General features: G+C 35.1%; 1 protein-coding gene across 5 annotated transcripts in view; it reads right to left on the reverse strand.

The window, feature by feature from the left end:
• Fbxo38 (F-box protein 38) overlaps positions 1-22,520 on the reverse strand; it is a 50,800-nt gene extending 28,280 nt beyond the window's left edge. For all 5 annotated transcript variants that reach the window (XM_027949313.3, XM_027949311.3, XM_071612259.1 and 2 more), the window contains exons 1-7: positions 22,418-22,520; positions 13,565-13,754; positions 9,206-9,339; positions 5,594-5,757; positions 5,284-5,449; positions 2,366-2,503; positions 1,050-1,187 (exon numbers count right to left, since the gene is read on the reverse strand). In XM_027949313.3, the coding sequence (XP_027805114.1) occupies positions 1,050-1,187; positions 2,366-2,503; positions 5,284-5,449; positions 5,594-5,757; positions 9,206-9,339; positions 13,565-13,692 (868 nt within the window). In that variant the 5' untranslated portion in view covers positions 13,693-13,754; positions 22,418-22,520. The remainder of the gene's footprint in view (positions 1-1,049; positions 1,188-2,365; positions 2,504-5,283; positions 5,450-5,593; positions 5,758-9,205; positions 9,340-13,564; positions 13,755-22,417) is intronic.
• Between the last annotated feature and the right edge of the window lie 3,466 nt (positions 22,521-25,986).

The following is a 25,986-nucleotide window of genomic DNA, read 5'->3' on the forward strand; positions in this document are numbered from 1 at the left end:
GAATAAAAATAATGCTGTTGGTCTGAAGGGAACCTATTCCATTCCTTTAACTCAATGAAACTAAGTATACTTATACTGGACTTTATTAAGTGACTGAATGTCTATGCATGTAATATTTTTAGAGGTATTAATTAATATTTTTAGAGGTATTAATTACAATGTGTATTTGTTACCAACAGTGCTTGAGGACTTTCCATTTTATTTTAGATATTTGAAGTTTTAGTTTCTAATTATATATCTATCCAGAAAAATCTCTTTCTCTTGCAATGATATGATTAGCATAAAGCATTTCTGTTACTTATCATTATTTAGCTGCAGTTAAGGGATCTAAAGAGTGAATTTTTTTCTTTTAAAAGCCATCATATACTAGAGCCAGGTTTTTATTTGTGTTCTAATGTTCTGTACAATGTTTACCATAAAACCAAGTGTCTCAGTAGTATGCTTTCTGAATGTGCATCTTGTTTGAGGTGATCTTCCCTACACTGAAAAAATAAACATATAAATGCTGTATATTTTTTTCTAACAATCAAAAAAAATCATATAATGGATGGATCTGATAATATCCAATGATAGGCATGGAAGCATTTTACATATCATAAAGTACTAAAAAAAAATGGACATCAACATCATTAATGTCCAAGTACTTTTGTAGGCCTAGGGTGTCCAACTCATAAAATATCTCTCATAATCAAAGAGCACAAGAACCCCTGTCAACATTTCTTTTTTTTTTCAGGTGGCCTGTCAACATTTCTAAGAAAATATTCCATATTTTCAATATTCTAAGAAAATATAACTGGAGATATATTAACTAAATAATAAGTAATAACAAGTCAAAAAACATGCCCTTTCACTCTAATGTTTGAGAAAGCTGAATATGCATTAAAAAGAAATGAACATTAGCCAATGCTCGTAGACATGTATTCTCCATCAAATACACCAGAAAGTGCAATTAGTGACAAGTATTTTCTTTCCAAAAGACTTGTAAGAGAAGCTTAAAAAAAAAGCAAAATTCATTTTTAAAATATTGAGTAACTAAAGAAAACGAATACCTGATCTCCAACTGTCTTCAACTACATGTTGGATAAGACCTCCAAGGAAAGGAACTCGAACCATTTCTAAGTGTTCCAAGTTTCGGGCAGATGCTAAGCCTGTTACTAAAGGGACATATTTCAAGGAATTTGTGGGCCCTAGAAACAAACAAATGAACTTATAAATTCTATGTCTTAAAACGAAAGCCAAACTGTTGGCTCTCTGCAATCTGTAGTTCTTATTACAAAGTCAATCTGTTAAAAATATTTATTAAGCATTAAGATTTTCAGTAACAATGGAGATGTATGCAGTAGTTCTTGTGAATACCCCAAATTCTGAATAATTTTGAGCTCAAAATAACAAAGAGGAAGGAACCAAGATGAAAATTTGATCCTTCCCTCAAGTAAACAGCTCAACCATTTAAATATTTCTTCATGTGACTAGTTTTAAATTAGGTACTATGGAAGACCACAAAAGACATGGTCCTGTCCATCAAAGGGCCTGAAATTGACAGAGAAATAGAACATGAAAATTACAAAAGTACAAAAAGCAGAAAATATCAAGTCCCAGAATAAGATCCGCTACATTTCATTTAAAAAAAAAAAAAAAAAAAGAAGAAGAAGAAGAATGGGGAGAAAATTAGGCTGGAAAAGACAAACCCTGAAGGATATATGTAAGTAAAGAAGAAGTATATGCTTCAGGTTTGAAAAAAAAATAATATAGTATAAAGAAAGACACTGAGGTGAAAGTTATACAGTTGGGTCAGATAACGAACAGGCATTGAAAGCTGTACAGTTGTGTTGGACAGTGAATAGGCAGATATGACCAGAAAGGAAGTTATGTAAAAGCAGTTAGAAATAAGGATATCAAAAGGGGCCTTAATTATTATGAACTTTGAAGCACAGTAATTACCACTTGATATTCTAGGGCACTAGGGACACTACAGGATTCTCTTCAGGTAATATAAAAACAAGGCTTAAAGTAGACTAGGTTACACAGTTCTTTACATGCAGATGATTGGGAACCAGAGAGAGAGACGAAGCGAGCAGATTGAAATTATTAAAATAAAACAGCAAATGTAAAAAGTGCTTATAAGGTATACACAGAGATAGTCTGCCTTTTTTGCTGCTGTTTTCTCTCTTGGTTTTTGCTAAAATCAAACACAAATCTTGTCTCTAATGTAGTTAAAATAAGAAATACATTTATCTCCAGAAGATGAATAATAAAACAAACAGTAACAGCATCATATAATTTTATAACAAATATAGCTATGAATTGCAATAGAATGTTTTTAGAATAGCATATGTTTAATTTTACCATAACTGTGTATCATTACCTGCACAGTTCCTCATGACAAAAGTTCTTAAGCTGATGCAAAGAAAGTCTTTAAACGGCTGTGGTTTAGTGAGTCTTACCCACTTCATATAAAGATGCCTTAGCATTGGGATACAAGGAATTTCAGGAACATTCACCCCTAAAGCACATATACAAAAAAAAATAAACAAGAAAAATCACAAAAATACTTGGTACTCTGTACATAAGTTTGAGGGTTTTTTAAATTAAATATTTATTTTTTAGTTGTAGTTGGACACAATACCTTTATTTTATTTATTTATTTTTATGTGGTGCTAAGGATCAAACCCAGGGCCTCACATGTGCTAGGCAAGCACTCTACCACTGAGCCACAACCCCAGCCCTAAGTTTATTTTCAAACCAACAATTTATCCTTCAAAGGGATCTTTATCAGAACAAATAACATAATTAAAGTCCATCAAATGTGGCTTACTTAAAAACAGCTTGTAAAGAAAAAATTTACACAAACCATAAACAAATTTCTTTATTAACTTTTTAGAAAGACAGAATTTTAAAAGTACTGTCACATTTAATATATGCAAATCTTTCTCATAACCCTATAATTCTTCCAAGACATGATTATCCAGAAGATAAAAAATGAAAGTAGGTTACTGAAAGCAAAATTGTGAAGATGGAAATGAAACACACTAATTTACATGTTATACAACTATCAATACCTAAACTGCCCCACCAGTAAAAAAACTAAATTTCTCAGCACAAGGTCTAGCTAGCTAGGTTTAAATATTACATTTCTAGAAGAGGGCCAATACAAAGCTTGAAAATTCATTTCTACATATAAGAATCTTAAGAATTTGTAAATAATGTGGTTGAATAATGCATGGCTCTGGGAAAGTGAGAAATCTAACAGTGTTTTATTTAATATTTCAAATTGACAAGGGTATTTTATGCCTCTGATCAATGAGTTCCTTAACATCAGAATCACACCCACACAGGATTATATTTAGGAAAAAGAGAAGTATAAAACAGGAGAGAAATTCAGAAGATATGAAAGAAAAAAGGATCAATTACTTGTAAATCCTAAATGAGGAGAAGCAACTGAGGAACTTGCCTGAAGTGTCTAAACCCCGTAGGATACAGAAAAGCCCAGGAACAAGTCTGTGACACAAATCCAAGGATTTAGGATTAAATGGCATTTAATAAATAGTACGTGGCACAACCAGCTTGATAAAACTTTCAAATTTGAGATGTAAAAGCCTTGTTAAGAAGAATTAGAAGAAGCAAAATTAAGAATACTTGAATGGTGTGGTTCTTGAAAAAGCTGACCTGTACAGAATGTTCCCACCTACCAGGATTACTTTTTAACCAAGTCCCCTTAAAACAACATGACTTTAGCTTTAACTGTATATATATGGTCACAGATGGGAAGTAAAATTGGGAAAGAGACCAAAGGAAGAAAAGCAGAGGAAATTAGAATCAGAATTCATAAAGTTGAGGTTAGCATCTACTAAGAAGGTAGTACACTGGCTATACTACGTAGGAAACCCAATATAGCAAAGGTTAGACAGATACCCTAGGCTTGATCCACATTATTCCCCAACCCCACTCTACAAAGGACACAGTTACCCACTTCCCATTCATGTTTATTCACTATTGTATCACCATACAGTTTTAACCTGGTCAATGAATCACATGAATTAATATATTTCAAATAAAACCAAAAGTACCTATATTTGCAATATACTGAGACAGGTACTGTAAAAAATACAAAGTTACAGAAACAGTCTTTGACCTTAAGAAGTTTATATCATAAATTCAGGTATTAATATTTTATTATCTAAAAACTCAAATTCAAATTAGATATGCAAAACCCTAATCAGAATCACTCCTGGATCCCAAAACTAAAGAGCTGCTAAAGATCTTTACCCTTCTCCATAATTGTACTCCAAATGATATCTGTTACTTTCCCTTCCCATATGATCCAGTTTCAGAAATTTTAGTTCTTTGGACCATCTCCAATACCTAGAATAATGTCTGTAACAAGTTTACGTTCAATATACATATAATAAATAAAATATAAATGAGATATTAAAGGTCAGGCTATATTATCAGGGATCATTCCAGATTCTTTTCAGTACTCTAACTAAGCCAAAGATGGAAAATTAAATTTCAGAAAACACCTGCCACTATTTATTTGGGTTGAAATTATGGGACTGTAATTCAAAGAATATTTAGATGGGGAATGCATAGTGTGACCAATGCAAATACAGTGCTGTTGGAAAAAGAGAAATCCATGTCCATTTTTTCAGGGAAATAGATAAATAGCAGAGTTTTCCTTTGCTTTTGGGTTGAAGAATATATGGTAATTTTCTGCTTGGAAAAGACACAGGTAATCTAATGACTACCTAGAATTTTTTATTTGTGATGTTTGTGACTTAGCTCTGTAACAAAGTAGCCACTAGCTATACTTGGCTATTTAAATTTAAATAAACTAACATAAAATAAATAAAAAATTCATTTCTTCAGTTTCACTAGAGACACTGCATACCCCCGGGACAATACAAATATAGAACAAATTTATCCTCTCCAAAACGCTATATTGTAAAGGCCTCCTCTAGAGAGCAAAACCAGGACCACAGGTAGATATTAGAGAGATCAAGAGCAGGGTTCTGGCTCTATGGCAAAAAATTTTAAAACAAAACAAAACTCTCAAAACTATTCAAAAGATCTTTAAAAAGGGGACAGATCACTTATGGAGTAGTATTCCTCCCAAAGGATCTTCAATGTGAAATTTGAATTTTTGTACAAGTCTCACAAGCATTTCATTTGCCATCATCAATCAAGAAAGCCAACTCTAAAATTCTCATTATTTCCTTTCAATGAGTATTCAGTTACAAGGAATTTCAAAGAGTTACAAATGATCCATGAATTATAAGTACTCACCAACTAAATGTAAAGTCTGAATTTTGGCTCCTATGGGAATTTTCAGTTTATTTTCAGGAGGAATTGGAAATGCTCCATTACGATTACGAAATTTCCCCAAAATATGAACATGTGGCATATATGTCCAAATGGATTCTACCAATTCCAGATGAGATGTTTCCACACCCTAGAAGATAATGTCAAAGCAAGCACAAGAAACGCTTTTAATTTATAACAATACTTTTCCTTTTGTATCAAAAGACACCAACTATGCACTGGAACTTTTAGATGAAACTGCATCAACATAGAATGTTTGACCAGATATACTCACCACCAAGTTTGGGCATGCCTGTAAAGCTTCTAGAACTCCTGGAATGCTAAAAGCCTCATGGCCCCTTACTCTTCGCCTCTCAAGGTACCGAGGATGAAGGCCATATAGCTGTTCAACGTCTGGCATCTTCTTCAAAAGTGTTAGAAAACTGGAATCTGTGAATCCTGAGAAATTAGGAAATATTTAGGGTCAGGTTCATCTTTCTGTTCATAAATATTTATTAGGCGATTAAATTTTTATTAAAAAAAACAACTTTTACAAAAGGTTTTAACATTTTCCTAAGGCTAACACACTAATAGTATAGCTAAATGAATGGTTACAACAGAAGATGCAATCCTAGAGTAACAGAGGGAATGTGAATGTGTCAGACAGTCCACTTAATCTGATTGAATACTTTGTAGCTGAGGCTTTCCATTTGTTGCCTATTTTATCTGTGGGTGCCTTTTCTTTTGTTTTTAAATTTTTGTTTTGGGGTATCAGGGATTGTACTCAGGGACACTCGACAACTGAGTCACAGCCGTAGCCCTACTTTTGTATTTTATTAGAGACAGGGTCTCACTGAGTTGCTTAGCGCCTCACTTTTGCTGAGGCTGGCTTTGAACTGGAGATCCTCCTGCCTCTGCCTTCTGAGCTGCTGGGATTACAGGCGTACGCCACCGCATGAGGCAAAGAAACCTTCGAGTAAAAATACATTTTACTCTGATGTCATGGACCTATTTGACTGGTGGAAGGAAAGGGTCCAACTACGTGATCACCACTACCCTCCTCCTTCCCCCTTCTTGCAAGGTTTTCTGGTCTGTCAAGCCCTCAGGGGTCTTCAGAACACTAAAAACATAATAAGTAGGATAAGATTCCCACCTTTAGGAAGTTCACAGTTTGAATCTAATTCCCATCTCAAACTTGATTATCTTATTTACTCTAATAATCACTATCACTCCCCTACCATTTAAGACAGTTCACTCTTTTTGTTTTCTGAAATTTTTTTAATTTATATATGACAGCAGAATGTATTACAATTCTTATTACATATATAGAGCACAATTTTCCATATCTCTGGTTGTATACATAGTATATTCACACCAATTTGTGTCTTCATATCTGTACTTTGGATAAAAAGACAGATGAAAGTTGGCTATGTGAATAAGAGTGATCCAAACTGAGAGGTTCCTGAGCTAACTAACTGGGAAGCCAGTTGTGCTTTGTAGTAGGAATCAACAATATAGGAAAAGAGAAAGGTAAGTGAAGTCCATAGCAGAAATTATTGATCAATAGGTAGGGAGACAGTGACATAATGATGATGTTTTATTATTAAGCCTTGGAAGGTGGGTGAATGCCAACTATCTACTCACTAATGATAAAAGTTTTAACTCTCAAAAATAAAATGAAGCCAGGCATGGTGGAACACACCTGTAATTCCAGTGACTCAGGAGGCTGAGGCAGAAAAATTGCAAGTTTGAGGCAAGCCTCAGCAATTTAGTGAGGCCTTAAACAACTAATGAGACCTCTTCTCAAAATAAAAAATAGAAAGGGCTGGGGATACTGCTCAATGGTAAAGTGCCCCTCAGTTAAATCTACAGTACAAAAATAAAATAAAATGAAGCTCCAAATACCAGGTGTCAATAGTTGTTCTGCTTGTTCAGGGCTAATTGAGATATGCTAATTTTAGAGTCACAAAATTGAAGACTAAGAGGGGACCTGGGAGATTACTTGGTGTCTACACTTACAATAGTTCTTATTAATCTCGTATAAAGTAACTTTTACTGATTTAACCATTCAACATGTTAATCATTTTATGTTTTCTCATTTATTCTCACAACACAACAAAAAAAGCTATCATCCCAATTACAAATGTAAAAACTGAATTGAGTTTAAGAGTGACCAAGTGGCAGTGCTGGAATTCAAAACTCAATGCCTATCCTCTTGTCATGCATTACATGATGACTCACTCCATAAATGAAAAAAGTTCTATCTTCTTTACAGAGATGGTATAAGACTATCTTATACAGAAATCTCATTTAGAAACCACAAAGTATTCTTATATAAAGAATCAGAATTTAAATTTTACATAAGCTAGAGTGGCAATAGTGAGCACAGGTGGGGTGAACTTATCCTAGGCTATAGACTGCTTCCATTCTCTCTGATACTCGCTGCAGAGATAAGAAACCTTGAGCTCCCAGGTATTTATCATCACTTTAAAGACAGTAACCTGCTCATAAATTCCTCTCTAATTTGATAAGAAGCATAGAGGTTAATGCAAAGATTGCATAGAATGACAGCTCTGCTATCCTAACTCCATTAACACATTAATCTCATCTCTAGAATTCCTGCTGGCCTAATCCCTATAAAAACAAATCTAACATAAGAATAAGACAATCATGGGGCTGGGTTGTGGCTCAGTGCTAGAGCAATTGCCTAGCATGTGTGAGGCACTGGGTTTGATCCTCAGCACCACATAAAAATAAATAAAAATAAAGTCCATCAACACCTAAAAAATATTAAAAAGAATAAGACAATCATTTTCATGCTGCCCTATTTTTTTTTCTTTCATTACAAATAATCATTCTCTGGAGTGAGTAAGTCCTTTTCTCTTTGGATAGCTTTTTTGAGTATTTGAAAACAACTATGGCTTGCCTCTACCAAGCTAAGTTCTAGTCTCAGGTCTTTGTAATGTTCTTCACGAGAAGGTGCATATTGATAACTATTCCTGCCAACTTATAAGAGGTATCAGTTGACTCTTGAAGCAACCCAAATTGCACAATATTCTAGCATTTCAGAGGTAGCCTGCTCTGTACCACAGAAAAGAATAAGACAATTAGCTCTTTACTTCTATTATGGCTTTTTCTGTTGCTGTTCTCCTCAGCCTCATCATATTTTCAAAGTCTCATGATCTGGCTATCATAGGAAAAGTTTCAAAACCAAAACAACAGTATACTAATTAATGGACTGGGGCTAACTGAAAAGAGCCTTGACTAGACTTTCATTTTAATACGTTCTTTATAGATATGCTTTGCTAAGCTAAAGTCATCAGCTGTTTTCCAGCTGTCTCTATCTGAGATCAATTTATTATAGTTAGGCTGCTAATTATGAGTTACACGTGAAGAACTCAGATTTGAGAATCTATAAAACCTAGAATTGGCCTTTGAAACTACTAATTGAAAGTTCGTTCCAGAAGTATAATTTCTGTGGCTTACTTGAGCAGTTTTGTAAAAATAGATAAATATTTGCTTAACTAGAGAGTGCAGTTAAGATGTGGGGGGGGGAAATGATGATAGAGAAGGTCACCACTCACCAAAGCCTACAATATAGAATAAATGACACATCACCTAACATAACACATATGATACTTATTAAGGGCTCAGTAATGTGTTCTCCATTCATGTGTGAAGCAGGCTGGTATAGTTCCTCAAGGAGCAGAAAATGAAAAAGCAGACCACTAAAACAGTAAAACTTCAGGCAAATGCATCTCACAAACCTAAAATAAATGTAAATAATTTATATAAAATCCTACCTCTCCATGTACAAGGTTACTTAAATTGCTTTTCTTAAGACAAGAAGTCACATTTCATGGAATCACTGTTATACTTTCCAGTATCTACAGCTAAATGTACTTACCACTTGGCATGTATTCCCACCACCGCCCTGCACAGAGATCCACAACCCTCACAACTCTCAGATATAGGGTCACTGCTTCCTTTAGCTTCCGGGAAAGACATTCCATACACATAATATCCTGCAGAGGGAGGTACCTTTGTGAGAGAAAGAAACTCACTTTTATCAAATAGGTAAATATTTTCTTCCTTTGAAAAAAGTAACTTTTTTCCTTCCACCATTCTCCTACCCTTCAAACATAATTGGAAATTTGTAGGACTCTGAGGTTAACATCCATAAAGTCATAAAGCTTCTTACTGAAAAACAGGTAAGTCAGCAAATATTAAAGTATGCAAATAAAGTATTAAGCTCTCTCCATGGGTCATTTGATAAAACCTGTCTTTCTTCGTAAGTTTCTATATACAAAAAATATTTATAAACAAACAAACAAAAAAAGAAAGAATGCAAGGAAAAAACCCTCAGTGTATTTAAAGGTATGTTAAGGGAAGGGAAAGATCATAAAGAACCAATTAACTTGAACAAGGCCAATATTATTTGGCAACTTTGACAAACCCATTTCATGTAGTTACTCTGCTCCCTTTCAACTATCCCCACTCCTTGAACTCTATTTTTTTTTTTATCAACAAACATGTACACTAATTTACCTGTATACAATTTCTTTTCCTAGACCTTTTACCTTTAAGGTGACATACATTGATAAGGGTATTGCATGAATATTAAGTGAAGACACCTCATCTTAATCACAATTTCCTCTTTCCCAATCTTTTGTGTTTTTTTTTTTTTTAAAGAGAGAGGGAGAGAGAGAATTTTTAATATTTTTTTTTTTTTTTTAATATTTGGCGGACACAACACCTTTGTTTGTATGTGGTGCTGAGGATCGAACCCTCGAACCCGGGCCGCACGCATGCCAGATGAGCGCGCTACCCTTGAGCCACATCCCCAGCCCCTCTTTCCCAATCTTATCTCTTTCTTCCTGAAACTCTTCAATTAACCTCTATTTCTGTTTTCAAAAACCAATACACATTTTGACAGATCAGAAAATCTCATGACTCTCTCTTACCACCCTTACACACCTAATTAATATTTATTAAAAAGCGGAAGCCATCCTATTGAGTCAATATTATACTGAGTCACACACACTGTGCTCTGATTACTGTTTCACAATGATCTTACAAGCTAAGTAGCTGGCTTTGCTACATGGCTCTCCCCACAGGCCATTTTCTTCCCCTTTCTGTCCTGCTATATTCTCTGGTCCTCTGGCTAATAGACACCTTTGGCCAATTCAAGGTGCTAGCTGGCTTTCTGCTGCTGCTAGCTGAATTCTACAACATCCCTTACTGGTTCCTTCAACCTTATCTACACCACTATAAATATGACCCTTCATTAAACTATCAGTTGAGTATATCTTTTTCTATTTCCTGGAATCCTCACTGATCTGGTAAATGCTGTTACTATGCCATTTTATAAGTGATGAAACTGGCTCAGAAAAGTTAAACCTGCAAAAAGTCACAGAACTAGGTAAGAAGGAAAAAGGGCGGGGATGTCAACATGGTTTGATCAAACTCTAATTTCTAAAAATTATGCCAATTCTAGAGGGAAAGTCACATATGTAAGCTGAATATTTCTCTGTTCCACTGCTCTCTACCTCTGGCCTCTCTCCCTTCCCCTTTAATGCTATTTAAATAAAGAGAATCATATCAAATCAAATTTCCTACCATAAAACATTAGTTTGCCACAACTTAATTTACAGTCTCTATAACTTAGACCTAAGGAGAATTATAAGAAACTACATGACTACACATTTTATAAATAATGAAAAACAACGTTCTTCTATGTCAAATTTTGCCTCCTCAATACTTTTTTCCTAAATAATTGTCATCAAAAATACCTGTCTGGGTTAATTTTACACTCCCTTTAAGAAAAACAGATCAGTACTAAAAAAATCAATATCAAAATGTTTTAATATCACATTTGCCCTAGAAAGAAAATATATATTTTTTTCTTCACAGATCTTTAAAAACCTAGAGGAATTAAAAGGCATATAAATACTACATTTCACATTTTAGAAAAAATGCTGTGAACTTAGCAGATACAGCATAGGGGGTCTTTTTGTTTTGTTTTGGTTGGCTTTTTTTTTTTTAAGGAAGGCCAAAAGTTTTCCTGTTTCATGAACATGTGTTAAGTTGTTACCACACCACTATAACAGAAGTCCTCAAATTAAAAAAAAAAAAAAAAAAAATTAGGAGCCTAAAAATAAAACAAAACTTAATCTGTTTATTTTTAGAATAAACATATCATACCAAGTTCAAGAACTTAGCTCAGTCCATGGTTCTTCTTACATTCTGTCAGTTTGCTAAGTATTTTCTTCATCAGAACCTGGGTAAGATACTTCTACTTGATTTATTTGATTATATTTATAATTCTACCCCTTCATTTGAAAGGGGTCTGTTGAAATGCAAAATGTTACCTATTTACTTATAATTTAAAACATAATTCAATTTGTTCATAATACATTCTAGCACTTTACACCTGACACACAGTATTTATGTATCTTTATGGAATTCAATATGATAATTTTATACACACACACACACACACACACACACACACACACATATATAGTAATATTTATCCAATCAAATCCAATATCCATCCCCAGAAATAATTTTATCTATGCTTTCCTTTAGAATTTTAATGGCTTATTGTTTAATTCTTTGATCCATTTAGAATTCGTTTTAAAATATGAGAGATCAGGATATGCTTTTATTTTATAGGTTTGTGTAGGGTTTATAGGTTGTTTATAGGGTAGTTTACAGGTTGTGACATCAGTGAATAATACTTTCCTCATTGATGTGAATGTTAATTTTATCACAAATTAGTTCTCCACATGAATTTGAATCTATATATAGAGTCTATGTTTGCCTGTTTTACCCAACTGTCTGGCTATCTTCATCAGCACCAAATCTATTATATATATTAGAATGTATTTAAACATCTTACATGGCTAGATTTTCTAAAATTTTTGGCTACTCCGACAGATGAACCTTAGTATCATTTTACTTTATTAAAAAAAATCTATTATTTTAATTGGGTCTTTTAATACTAGACAGAATTAACAAAAGCTGTATTGTGTCATAGAGTAACAAACTGCTTACTCAAAGACTAATACAAATTTACAATAGAGAAGAAAAATAAAGTACACAATTCCTTAAAATCATTATTTAAAAACTTTATAATCTGCAAATATTCAGTAATTTATAAAAATTCAACAACATTTCTTAGACCTTCATATATGAACATTTTTTTTCCTAGGTAAATAATGTGATATAAAGGAAAACCAAGATACTTAGAAAAGTTAATTGCAATTATTTTTGCAGAAAAGAGAAAACTGGAAACAATCTAGATGTTGGACAATAAGAAAAATCGTTTTATGTCAAATATACATTTGATGGCATAGAAAGCAATGACTAAAATAATAATAAAAATCATGTAGCATTATATGAAAAGACAGAACACAATAATCATTACACTGATCAAGGATTTATGCCATAAAATGCAATGAGTGTTTTAAAATCACTATCTCACCAAATACTTATGGTAAACATCTTTATATCTATTATGGTCCACAGTTAGTAAATCATGGACCTAGGATTCTAACTTGGGTCTCTAGCTCCACAGAGGAAATATGTTAAAATTTGTTTATTTGAATAATGTAAAAAGTACAATTCCTCAAAGAAGAAAGTGATGTAAATGGAATGACATTTTTATGTTTGTTTATTTGATTATTGTTATGATGTAGTCTGAGTAATAATCTGAAACGTTAAAAAGTTTTGGTTAAAGAAAACTTTGTTATGTTAATCACAAAACAACTTTAAGGTGTGTACTGCATATAGTATTATGGGTACTTTTTCACAAAACTTTTGTTTTCATCACTTACATATATGTGTATACCGAGCACAAGGCACAGTATCACTGCAGGTGATAATCAAAGTCAGAAACACTGCCTTATGTTGTACATGCATGGTGGTTACATAAGCCAACAAATCTGTCAATAAAAATTCCTAGAAGCCTAGACATGTAGACAGTTAATCCAGAAAAGGAAAGGTTTTCTAATATAACTTTGGAAAGTTCTATTATGTGGCTAGTGATCCTGTGCTGTCCTATATAGTAGCCACTAGCCATATATAGCCACTAAACACCTGAAATGTAGTTACTGCAACTGAGAAACTGAATTTTCACTTTACTTTATTTAAATCTACTTGCCCCATGTTGCTGGAAACTGTCATATTAAACAACACAGCACTAAGATTTGCTAAACGTTTATATCCCAAGTACATGGAAGTCAACTAAATAAAATCTTACCTAAAAATGTGACAAAGTACTTCATGTGAAAGTTGATTCATATAGTCCTTTGTTTCATCTGATATAGTTTCCTCTGGGATTTCATTGTCCATGAGACATGTTTTAACACTTTTCTTTCGTGGTCCCATTGCTATGTTGTCCCAGTATCAAAAAATAAATCTCCCCTTTTGTTTATTTAAATTCAAAGCACCTGAAAAGCAAGCGGAGAAGAGGAGTAGATTAAAGAAGTATACCAAATCCAGACACAGAATTATCCCTATTAAAAGCTACGTAAGGGCTAGGGCTGTAGCTCAGTGGCAGAGCACTTACCTAGCATGTGTGAAACACTAGGTTCAATCCTTAGCACCACACAAAAAAATTACCAAATAAATAAAGGCATGTTGTCTATCTACAACTACCAAAAAAAAAAAAAAGAAAGCTAGATAAAATGACATTTATTTTTAAATACTAACTGGCAAACCCTACTATACTGATATACACCATATTCAGATTAAGAAAATTAATCTATTTTGTACTAAAGGTACAGAACATCTTTTTCTAAAAGAGAAGTTAAATTATAAATATTCATTATTTAGAATAATCAAAAATCCAGAAATTGACTCATTTTTGAATTTATATTCTGTTGTTCTCTAGCTAATTCACCTAATTTCTTCAAGCACCTAATTCTTCACGGTAAGATCATTAAACTAGGAAACACAAAACCCTTTCTAACTCTATAAGTTTGTGATTATCAATATGCATTCAAAATAAATGTGAGAGGGTGTGTCTAAATTTATAAATAAGCTAATAAACCTCCTTTCAGCTGTAAACCAATGCCACATCCTCCACCTACAATGCCATCAGTACTAAGGAGACCAACATTTTGTACAAGTTGTCCCTAAAATAACAGAAGGAATGCAGAGGGACTCTGGGGCTCCCATTCTGGATTTGTCACATATTATTTCTATGAATGTGAATGAACCTTTTAAATTTTTCATTTTCCTACCTATAAACTGAGGGGGTGAGACTACACCAGTCAGTCACAGAACACTTTGTAATCTGATAAAAATTATAGACCTTCTCCTCAAAAAGTATACAATTTCAGAGGTTGGAGTAGGCTTTCTCTCTCTTTAAAATAAGCCCTAGTGAGAGAGGAAGAAGAAAAAGAAAGGAAGGGAGAAAATAGAGGGCAGGAGAGAGGGATGAATGAGCACCCAGATGTTTTGTTTGTTGATCAGCACTTGGGAGTAACAGCCTGTCAAACTGTCTTGTCAACAAATATTTTTACTAATGGTGGTCCAGGTATAGAACAGTTTATAGGAAATGTTGATTTTTGTAGTATTAATGTACATAGAGATGATGGCACAGGTTGACAGCTGAAAGGAGGTGCATTCACATACACATTAATTCAGACATGACTTCAACATGTCTAAAGACATTTATTTTGAATGCCTGTTATGTGTCTAGTTTTGTGAAGAAAGGACTCTGGAGACAAATGAAAACAAATAATCAAATAACCATGCAAGTGAACCTGGAATTATAAATAAGTGCTGTAAAGAAAGTAAACACAGTTGTAAAGCAGCATACAACAAGAAAGCCTGAGTCACTAATGCTATTTCTAAGGGACAATGGAACTGGTATCTGAAGGAAGAACAGGAATTAACACTAAAAAAAGGAAGTAGAGAGGGAAGAAAAGCATTCTTGAAGGTGCAAATAGCAGGTGCCTGACAGTAAGAAGGAACTCTCTGAACCCAAAGGTGTTAGGGTACAGAGGGTTATAAGAAAAAGGAAGTAAGAGGAGGGTGAATTGCTAGCAGCACTTTTTTTTTTTTTTGAGAGAGAGAGAGAGAAAGAGAGAATTTTTTAATATTTATTTTTTAGTTTTCGGTGGACACAACATCTTTATTTTTTATTTTTATGTGGTTCTGAGGATCGAACCCAGTGCCCCGCGCATGCCAGGCCAGGCGAGCGCACTACCGCTTGAGCCACATCCCCAGCCCGCTAGCAGCACTCTTGATCCTTAAGGAGGGGAAACCACTAAAGAGCCCTGGAAGTGACAGGGGAATGAGCTACACTCAAGAGAGCTCAAGCACCTCAAAGGGGAAAAGGGCACCAGCTGGGCAGGGATTACTGAATACATGGATTCCTGGGGTTCCTTTGCTTCAGCAGGAGAGTGGAGCAAACTGATGAGCTAAGTAAATACTCAAATTTCTTGTGCCTGCCAGCATGCCTGTGTCCTGATCTCTTCTTCCCTCAATGAAAGATTATGTGTTATTACTTCTTACAGGTGTCAACATGCTTGCCTCTCCCTGAATCCCATACTTACTTCAATCAAACACCCCTAATTTGTTGTTTCTATCGAGCTGTGGCCTGAGAAGTCAGAGAAATAAGATTTTAGAATTGTGTATAGATTTGTGTCATTAGGCCTCTAACAGCATATGGGCCTAAAGAATTCTGTAAGGAATAGGCTTACAAGTTATGATACACTGAATCTGTGACATCTATTTTCACTTCTCAGAAACTGACTTATGTTATCACATTCTGGCTAACACACCTCTGGAGAAAAAAAAAAAAAAAAGATTATACTCAGAAACTACCTACAAAAACATTATAAATATACTCACTTGCTTTTGATTATATCACAACCCATCTTTTTCTGTTTACTGCCCTCCCTGTTCCAAATTAATCTTCCCATCTTGTGATAGATTTTGGAACTGCTCTGTGGTCATTTTAAACTTGCTATCAAAGTCAGTACTTCCTATCCAGTGCTCCTCACCTGACCTGTCATAATGGGGTGCTGCTAACCACTCCTTCTTTCTCATCCTTTGGCTCTCGGGTCTTCTTTATTCTTCTATGGTACTCCCGAGTCTCCTTTAACAATTATCCACAAGCCTTCTTCTTTCTGGCCAACTGTATCCTTTCCCAACAATACCTCCTTTTTCTTCTGAGCTCTGACCTTTATGTTTCCTGTACCTATCAGAAACGTTCACCTTGTACCTTGAACATCCTTCAAATACATATCTAAACTCAACGCTCTACACAACCACAAATTACCCTCCAAAACACAACACAAACAACCTTTCTTCCATAATGTAGTTTACTATATTTCTAAATTATAAACTTTAAAATCACCAAAAATATACTCTGATCTCCCATTTACCATTTGATGGGTTATATTTATCAATTTTACCACAATACTGTTTTTGTATCCACTGTCCCTGGCTTTCAGAAGTCTATCATCCCTCATCTAGGCTGTTGTGATGGCTTCTTAAATGATGCCCACTACTGTGTCCCCAGATCCTAGACAAAAGCCGAGCATAGAGCAGACAAGCAGTAAGCAATTTACTGGGTAAGTAAATGCTTAGCATGTCATATTCCACACCAAAGCTAGAGCTATCTTTTTAAAACATTTCTCTGATTTCATAAAGTGAAAAATAAAATCAAGTTATATAAAGACTATATAAATCAAATTATATAAAGTATGATCCCATTTGTATAAAAGAAAGGACAAATATAAAAGATATATTTGTACATGCCATTTTTGAAAGGATCAATGGCAAAATATTAACAGAGATTACCTCTGGGGAGTAATAGAGGTTTAGAAAAAGTGGGAAAGAAACTTTTACTTTGAACTCCACATTCTCTTCCATTTTTCGAAAATTTCAGATTAGCTACAAATATTATGTTTCCTAAAACACAAACAAAACATTAATAACAACAAAGAAGCAGTCTACATGAAATCCTAGAGTTCCTAGAGGATAAAATCCTCTTAAACTAGTTTCAAATCACCTTCCCAAACTCATCTTTCCAACTCTCAACACTTGCTCCTCGGTGTATATATACCCAACTGCAGCAGAATTGGTATCTTCTCAGTTCCCCCAAACATTGGTCTTTCTTTTCCAGTATGCTATCAACTCTGGCTGGAATGCCTTTCCTTTCCCTTACTGTCTAGAAAACTATTAGCCAGATGTCAAAATCTAGCTTAACAGTTGTCTTCTGTGAAAACTTCTACATACTCCTTCATCTGAGCTCCCTGTGAAACTTAACTTAAACTTCAATAATAATCTGTGAAGTGTTTTATCAGCCATGTTTCTGCCAGGAAAATTATCTCAGGCTTGCCTCTAGGAATAACAAAGTCTTTGTTCATAATAAATCCTCAAATATGTCTGGTGTATGAATATCCATCAGTCTTTCCAGTATTCCATATGCATCCACAATAGCTCCAAGGCTGCTGCTAAGAACTATTTCACACTCCTATGAGCACTGTTTGCTACCACAGTATTTGATGATCTCAGCAACAAGCCTATAACCCAGGTGATAATGCAATCAGATTTTACTCCAATAAGGACACGCACAACTTGCAGCTACCCTTTAACATGCAAAAGCCTCAACAAAACTACTAGCCAGCATAGACCAATCCACTTATGGATTACCCACTTGTTCAGATCACTCCTCCAGTTAGCACAGGATTCAGCTTTAAGACTCTTAACCCTTCAGAGACCATGCTCTTGATTCTTTGTTAGCCCTTCTTCTTTTTCTTCACCAAATCCACGTCATTTAACTCACACCTTCCCCCTTAAGATTATAAATCTTTGATTGTTCCTTGTAATTTTGCAAAACTATAATTTTGTGAGTCATATTTAGTAGCCCCAATGTACAACCCACACTTAAATGTTTAAATTAAATAGCCCCCATCTTAAATATCATTATATTTACAAATTTTGTTTTTCTAGAACTCAAAATATTCACTCACAGAAATCATGTTACACAACATTAGGAGATTAGGTCTCCAGCAAAACCACAAAAGTCTATTTAACCTATAGTCTGCATTTACATTAACTACCAAAAACCCTAAATTTAACAAGACTAATAAAATTTTAAGTAAAACAGCATTCCTATTTCCTGTATTATGCCTAGAACTGAAGGCTTGGTCTTATAGCTACATAGTTGGCAGGTAGAGTAGGGACTCCTCTGTTGTAAACCTCTGGTGGGGAAGAGGACAGTGAAGATGAAAACTGGGGTAAAGGATAAGATCTTTATGCCACAAAAATTAAGGAGGTTGACAGGTGAGGACCTATATAACCAGGAGGAAAACCACCAGCCCTCTTCAGACACCTTCCAGGTAGGCGTCTCTGAAAATGTTCAGAAAATAAAAGAAATAGTTTATTTTCTGCCACCCTTACTCAGTCTTAAAATGAACAAAGTAGAATCACCTTTACTGTGAAACTCCCAGCTAGGATATGCTGAGCATTTCATTCTAGATACTGAGGAATAGGGGTATGGTTTTCCTGTATAAGAAAACACCATGCAACTGTTGCAAAGTTCCAAGTGGTGACAGTGTCTCTCAGAAGTATACCCTATCTCTTAACAGCTTTTCCTGTCAGTGGGAAAAGGGATAAAGGCATGTAAACGGAGAAAACTGCCATGACAAGCCTCTGTTCGTTCCTTCCCACCCCTTCTTCCAAAACATACCACTAACCATTCTGTCCTCACTTAAACTCAACAAGGTAAGTAAGGAAGAATCAACATAGTAAAGGGTTAAAAGAACAAGAGTAAAGAAGGAAAATTCCAGCAGCAGAGATAGATGATGAGTTGAAGGAAGGCTAGTAGAGGAGTTATGGAGGGTAAGGAACAGGTAAGTAGAAATAACAGGTGAATATATATAGGTGAAGATTCTGTTTTGCAGTACCAAGTGCTATTTGTAGGGCAAGCCAAGTTCTGGAGGCTTGGGTTCTAAACCTCAAAGAAATGTCATTCTGAAGAATTATAGTCAATCCAAATGTTAAAAGTTGAAGGACCCTTACTTAGGCACACAGTTAATTTTTTATGGGTTACAAACCCATGTGAGAATATGACAAAAGTGGCACATTCTCTCTCTCCCCAGGCTCAATGCAAGCAGAATTACAAATACAATTTTGGGCAATCCACAGACATCTAGAGATCTATATCCAAGACTGGTTCTCTAAATTTTCAAATGGACAAACAGAACTAGAGAGGATAAGTCAATAAGTTACTTGCCTAGGGTCACATAGTAAATGTCAGAACACAGGCTGGGATTCAAACTTTCCAGCCTACACTACACACCCTATCATCAAGTCAGTCCTGTGCCACGATAGTTGTCTCCCAGCATTCCAGAGCTATGTCCCAATGCTTGGAGATGGGCTTCAGGATGCTCTTATAGAAATACCTCTGACCACACCCTCCTTCCCAACTTGGGGTTTGTGGTGCATCTAATTTAGGCTCCCACATTCAGTAGCCTCTGCTACCTGGATAGGCTAGAATCATTCCATGGTTGCCTGTTCAGCAGCCTTTAGCAACAGAAAGCTTCACTTTTATCCTAGTATCCCAAATACATTCTTACACATAAGTTGGTAAATATTCTTTAAACCAGGGTTCTTAAAAAATATGTTTCTAGGGAGTGCTCTTCTCCTTCCATTTTGCCTGTTCAAATATCTTCCTTATCTCAAAACTACACCTATAGATTCACTTAGTTTGCTCCCAAAATTACATGTCTTTTACCCCTTCATGATTAAAGCTATCTCCGAGCGTTTCCTGGCTTGTAAAATCAATCTCCTCTTTTTAAAACTCTATTTCCATAAAAAATGTTAGAACTCTTATGGTTCATAATCCTGAAAATCTCTTGATTCCTATGAAAACACTGTCTCTTCTCTTTTACTCCCCCAAACCATTACAACTAAAAATCTTGCTATATCTGTTCTCTTGTCAACAACCACCTCCATCCCTAACTTATTCTATTAATTATTCCTGTCCTCAGACAAACCCATGTTTGTCTCTTACTAGCACTTCAAAAGAAGAGATAAAGCAACTTATCTTACAATGGACCAGAAATTCAGGGATCTCTTGTAAAATTTTCACAATTTCTCATTTTGTATGTAATCAATGAAGATTCGAGGGGGGGCAGCAACTTTTCTTGATTACTATTATTTAATCATCTATTCACCCCCTCACTCAATTATTTATTTATTTATTTATTTAAATTTTTACTGTCTATCAAGTACTAGCCCATACAAAGTCTTTCTCCCCAGGAAGGTGACAACCTCAAAGTGGAAAGAGATTCTACCAGTCATTTCAATTCACTACAACTCAAATTACTTTTCATTATCCTCAACAACAACAAAAAAACACATGTCTCATGTAAAACTTTTCAGTATCCTCAATGATCCCTTTGAGGGGCTTCCCAGTCCTTCAGGTTTCTAATGTCTTCCTTTAGTTTCTCTTAGCTTCAATTTATTATATCAAAGTAATCTTGCATATTACTGAATTAATATTAACAAAATATCTTATATAAGTATTACCTAGAGCATACTCTTTTGCCTACAGAAAAGCCAAACCACATTCACTGAGCTGCTGAAATAAAAACAAAACAAACAACAAGAACAACAAACAACAACACAGAATTATAGTGCTGAAAAGGCCTAGTAATCATTCAGTTCAATCTTTCATTTTATAGATAAGGAAAGTGAGGCCAGAGATGTGGAGGCTACTTATCCAAAACCACAGAGACATAATGGATCACTGCTGAAGAAAAGCCTTCAACACCAGTTCAATTTTATTTCACTTCATTATGCCAACTAACTTTACCAAAACCTAGCTTTTTTTCTTTTTCTCCTACACTATGCATTAGTACCTTTTTGACTAAAGATAAAGATATATACCTTGAACACAGTCAGTAAACATTATCTGTAGTCTTCACCAAAGAGCACATTAAAATTGCACTATTACAATTTTTAGAGAGGGATGGAGACTTACGGATCACCTAAACTAGTATTCCCAAAATAAAAGTTGAAAATTACAAGCACAGATCTTTTTCAATCTATAACTACATAATTCATTCCCTCCACACTCCAATTTCTCCATCCCCCAGAAAATCATAGCTTCATAAAGCCATTATTTTGTTCTCCAGTTGTGCTATAGGGAATGAGAAAGGAATGTTAAGAACCAGCTACCTATCCAACACTTTCCTTTAACAGATAAGAAATCTCAAGTCGAGAGAGAAAAGGATTTGCCCAAAGTTAACCATCAAATATAAAGTAGCTTTAGGACAAAAACCAAGTTCTCCTATTTTTCACTCTGTAGTGATTACATTGCTGGTTTAGGTTTACACGACAGAGCTTCCCAATGCATGGGATCCTTCTTAAATGCCCAGCTGCTTTTATCCCCTTGGAATCTGGAAAGAAACGCTATAGACATCTCTTATCAGTTTTAACTCTTTGGCCAGCCGGGTGCAGGAAGGAGATGCTTTCCAGGTCTAAAATTCCATGAAAGGGGAACTGAGAATATGATTTTCAGAGCTGACAGGGACATCAGACACCCAAGGCATTCATTTTTAGAGATAAGCGGACAGTGGTAATGGACCTGGACAAGGTCACAAAGTGAGCAAAAGGATTAGGTAAAACTAGAACCCGGGGCTTCTGAACCTCGGACGTGACAGACTCTCAAAGATTTATTCCTTTCATCCGGCTCAGGTGCATACCCTCAGTACACTGACGATAGGCCTTTCACAATTTACAGGCCTAAATACCGATTTAAGATTAAAATCATGGAATTCGTGATGCCCAGGGGAAGGGGGAGGGCAAAAGTTGACCAGTCTAAGTCTCCCACTGAGTGGAGGAAATCGAGGCCCACATAAGGCTCCTCAAGCTGGAATCTTGGGCCAGGTGCAAACCCCGCAAGCAAGGCCTATGTTCGTCCCCAGCTCTCCCGGGAGCTCTAGGCCCTAAGGGGCCCAGAAACCGAGAGTCCAGGCAGTTAGGAGCCCTGGAATCGCTCATCCGGCCGCCGCTGCCCTGCCTCACGCATCCCCGGCTTTGCCTCCCGCCTAGCATTCCCCGAGCCCCTCGGCCGCCGCCTCACCTACGCCGGCACTCCGTCTGTTATTGTGGTTGAGAGGGAGGGAGAAACGCGACAGACACTTCCCGCGGCCCCCACCGCCTAGGTGCTTCCGCTTCCGCCGCTGCTCCGGCATTCCGGAGTGTTGTCATCCGGGGCTGGAGCTGGGCTTGCTTGGTGTCCATATTGGGTGTGGATTATTGCGTCCTGGTGCGACAGCCATGTTAAGCGTGGCATTTTCCCCAAAAGCCTACTACTGGTCGTTTTTTTCACTTAACCCTGAAATGCCTGGCCAGAAGCGCCCTGAGTCAGATGTGATAGAGTCGTGGTTGCTCTTCAGCTAGGTTGATTTTCAACTTGTCTGATCGCTGTGGCCTTGGATAAGCCGGTGGACCTCATCTTTGTCATTTGCAAAATGAAAAGGTCCTAATGGAGTTTTTTGTTGGTGGTGTTTTTTTTTTTTTTTAATGGAATTTTTTTTGGAGGGGGGTAGGAGGTCTGAGGTACTTGAGGTTAATATTAAGTCATCCCTTTTGAGATTTTGAGACATTGTCTTAAGTTGAATTACTAGTATTTTACAGTTCAAAGGGCTTTCACATCAGAGTCTCATTAAAAACTTTCTACCTCAGTCATATGGACAGGGATCAGTTCAATCTTTTTTTTTTTTTTTTTTCTTTATTTAATGGATAGGGAATTATCTTCATAGAGGACAATTGCCTTTCACCATGTCGCACAGCAGAACTGAAATCCTGATTTTTACCTTCCAAATCCATGTTTTGGCCCTTACATGCATGTAACTGATATGGGCTAAAATACCTAGGTTTAAGTAGATATAGATAACCATGAGGGAAATTAGTGTTTATGGAAGCCACATAAGATACAATTTGACAAGACACAAGAGTAACTAGTCCATGCAGTTGGAGAAGAAAGGACTAAACATAGCTTAGGGAACTGCTTTTTTTTTTTTTTTTTTTTTTTTAATCCTTTTATTCATTGATACCAAGCCTTTTGGTTCTTTCCCTTCCCTATGAGGTGTTTAGCCTGAGGTTTCAGCTTGCCTTAGGCAGTTACAGTTCTGGCTATACGGTTCAGTGCCAAACTATATGCCTTGCTTGTTTGGAGGCTATGGGAGGATAAAGAGAAGAGCAAAATGTCATCATATTCAAATAGTATTCATTTCATCCTAGCTTTCATATTGATTCTTCCTCTGAGTGAATATAATTCTATTCTCATACTGTTTTTTGTCAGTATTGTGTTTAAACTCTAACAAATGAGATATAGATATAATGGTGTTTTTTTCTGTTTCCTACAGTGTTACGAAAAACAAATAGCAATGGTATATGAAAGTGTCTAGTGCAGGAGCTGGCATATATAGAAGGTATTTCATAAAGTTTATTTCAGCACAGTTGAATTTTTGAATTTTTTATTTAATTGAATATTTTCTTTTGATTAACATTATTCCTTTTTTAAAAGCACCGAGGCAGGGGTAGAAATAATCATATGAATAAGGTAAGTTTCTTAGTTCAGTAAAGGAACCTAAACCATATCTTAAAAAACATTGTAAAAAATGTTTATTAGAGATATTTTCTCTACAATAACAAAAAATACACAAAATTTCCAGTTTCTCTGCATCCTCTCTCATTTGTTTCTTATGACTTAATGTTTATAATCCGTTCAAAACAGTGCCTGCCATTGAAGCAAACAGTCTACAAAGATTAGCAGTTATTTGATTGTTTAGTAGTCTCTTGTCCTTCTTTTCTTCTTTCCTCCTCCTCCCTCCTCCTTTTTTTTTTTTTTTTTTTTTTTTTTTTTTTTAGTTATTTCTGGTAGTTAAAGAGTCAGGGGCTGATTTCTTGGCATATATTTCTGAAGTTCACTTTCAAAGTGCCCTAAATTTTCCCAGATTGCATAATGAAATCCAGTGAAAAGATGCTATATGTAGGTATAAAACATGGAGAATTGCCATTTCAAAACAAATTCAAGGCAGTAGGGTAAGAGGAAAAAAATATTTTCATAGTGTTTTTTAAAAATGTTTTTCCTTTGCATTCTTTAAATCATGGTATTAAATCATTAACTCCACCAGTCATTTAAAATACATCATCATATTTAACTCCTATGAACACTGTGAGCTACACCTAGCTCCATTCAGGTTTGGTCTTTCATCAAAGTTCATACACTATTCAATTGTGCAGAATCATTGTGAAAACTGGGATATAGTTGACTTTAAAGCCCAGAATTCTAATTATTATATTATGCTTTTTGTAATATTTTATTCTAAGTTACAATTTGATGAATCTTGTTCATGCATAGTATGGGTCAAGTCAATCCTCAAGTCAAATCCTCAAAAGTTTGAAAGGCATAGCCTTTCTAAGCAGGTGTTAGGAGACAACATATAGTGATTTTTATTTACATTTCTCTGATGATTAGTGATATTGAACAGCTTTCCATATACATGTTAGTCATTTGTATGATTTCTTTAGGGAAATATATTTTCAACTGCTTGGTCTAATCTTTTTAATTTTTTTGATTCCAGAGATTGAGAGATTGAACCCAGGAATGCTTTACTACTGAGCCACATCTCCAGCTCATTTATATATATATATATATATATATATATATATATATATATATATATATATATATATATATATATTTAGACAGGGTCTCCATATGTTGCTTAGAGCCTTTGTAAGTTCTTGAGGCTAACTATGAACTTGAAATCCTCCTGTCTCACTTTCCCAAGCTGCTAGGATCACAGGAACATACCACCACACCTGATGCTTGGTCCTTTAATTGGGCTGTCCATTTGTTTTTTACTAGTGAGTTTTAGATGTTTCTTGTATTTTTTTTGTATACTCACCATTTACTTAAAAAAAGTGATAGCAAATATTTTCAAAGATCTAGAGAATCTACACTTTTAGTTGGAATGTAAATTTATGCATTCACCATATAAAATAATATGGAAGTTCCTCAAAATATTAAAAATAGAACTACCATATGATCCAGCAATCCTATTTCTGGATATAGATCCAAAGCAATTAAAATAAGAATCTCAAAAACTTATTTTAATTGTACACTTCATCTTAATTTCCAATAGCCAAAACATAGAAGCAACCTAAATATTTGTTAGAGGATGAATAAATTTTTTAAAATAGATGTATATATAATGGAATATTATTCAGCCTATCATTTGTAGCAACATGAACAGTAGCAACATGAACGAATCTAGAGAACATTATACTAGCTGAAATAAGCTAGACCCAGAAAAAATGCTACATAATATTCCACATATGATAAATCTAAAATATGGAAATTTAGAGGCATACAGTGGAATAGTAGCTGCCAGGGACTGGAGATAGGGAAAACTGGGAGGTATTACAAACTTTTGGTTATATGAGCTAAATTTATAGCTTTATATCATGTACTTAAAATTTTGATAAGAGGGTTAATCTTATGCCAAGTGTTCTTATCACAACAATAATAATAATGGACAAAAAAAGGAGGAGAGACATCTGGTGGTGATAGATAGGTTAATGGCATAGATTGTAGCAATAATTTCATGAGTGCCTATGCATCTCCAAACTCATCCTGTT

The sequence above is a fragment of the Marmota flaviventris genome, chromosome 5, assembly GCF_047511675.1.
Source record: "Marmota flaviventris isolate mMarFla1 chromosome 5, mMarFla1.hap1, whole genome shotgun sequence".
In the NCBI taxonomy this organism is placed as follows: Eukaryota; Metazoa; Chordata; class Mammalia; order Rodentia; family Sciuridae; genus Marmota; species Marmota flaviventris.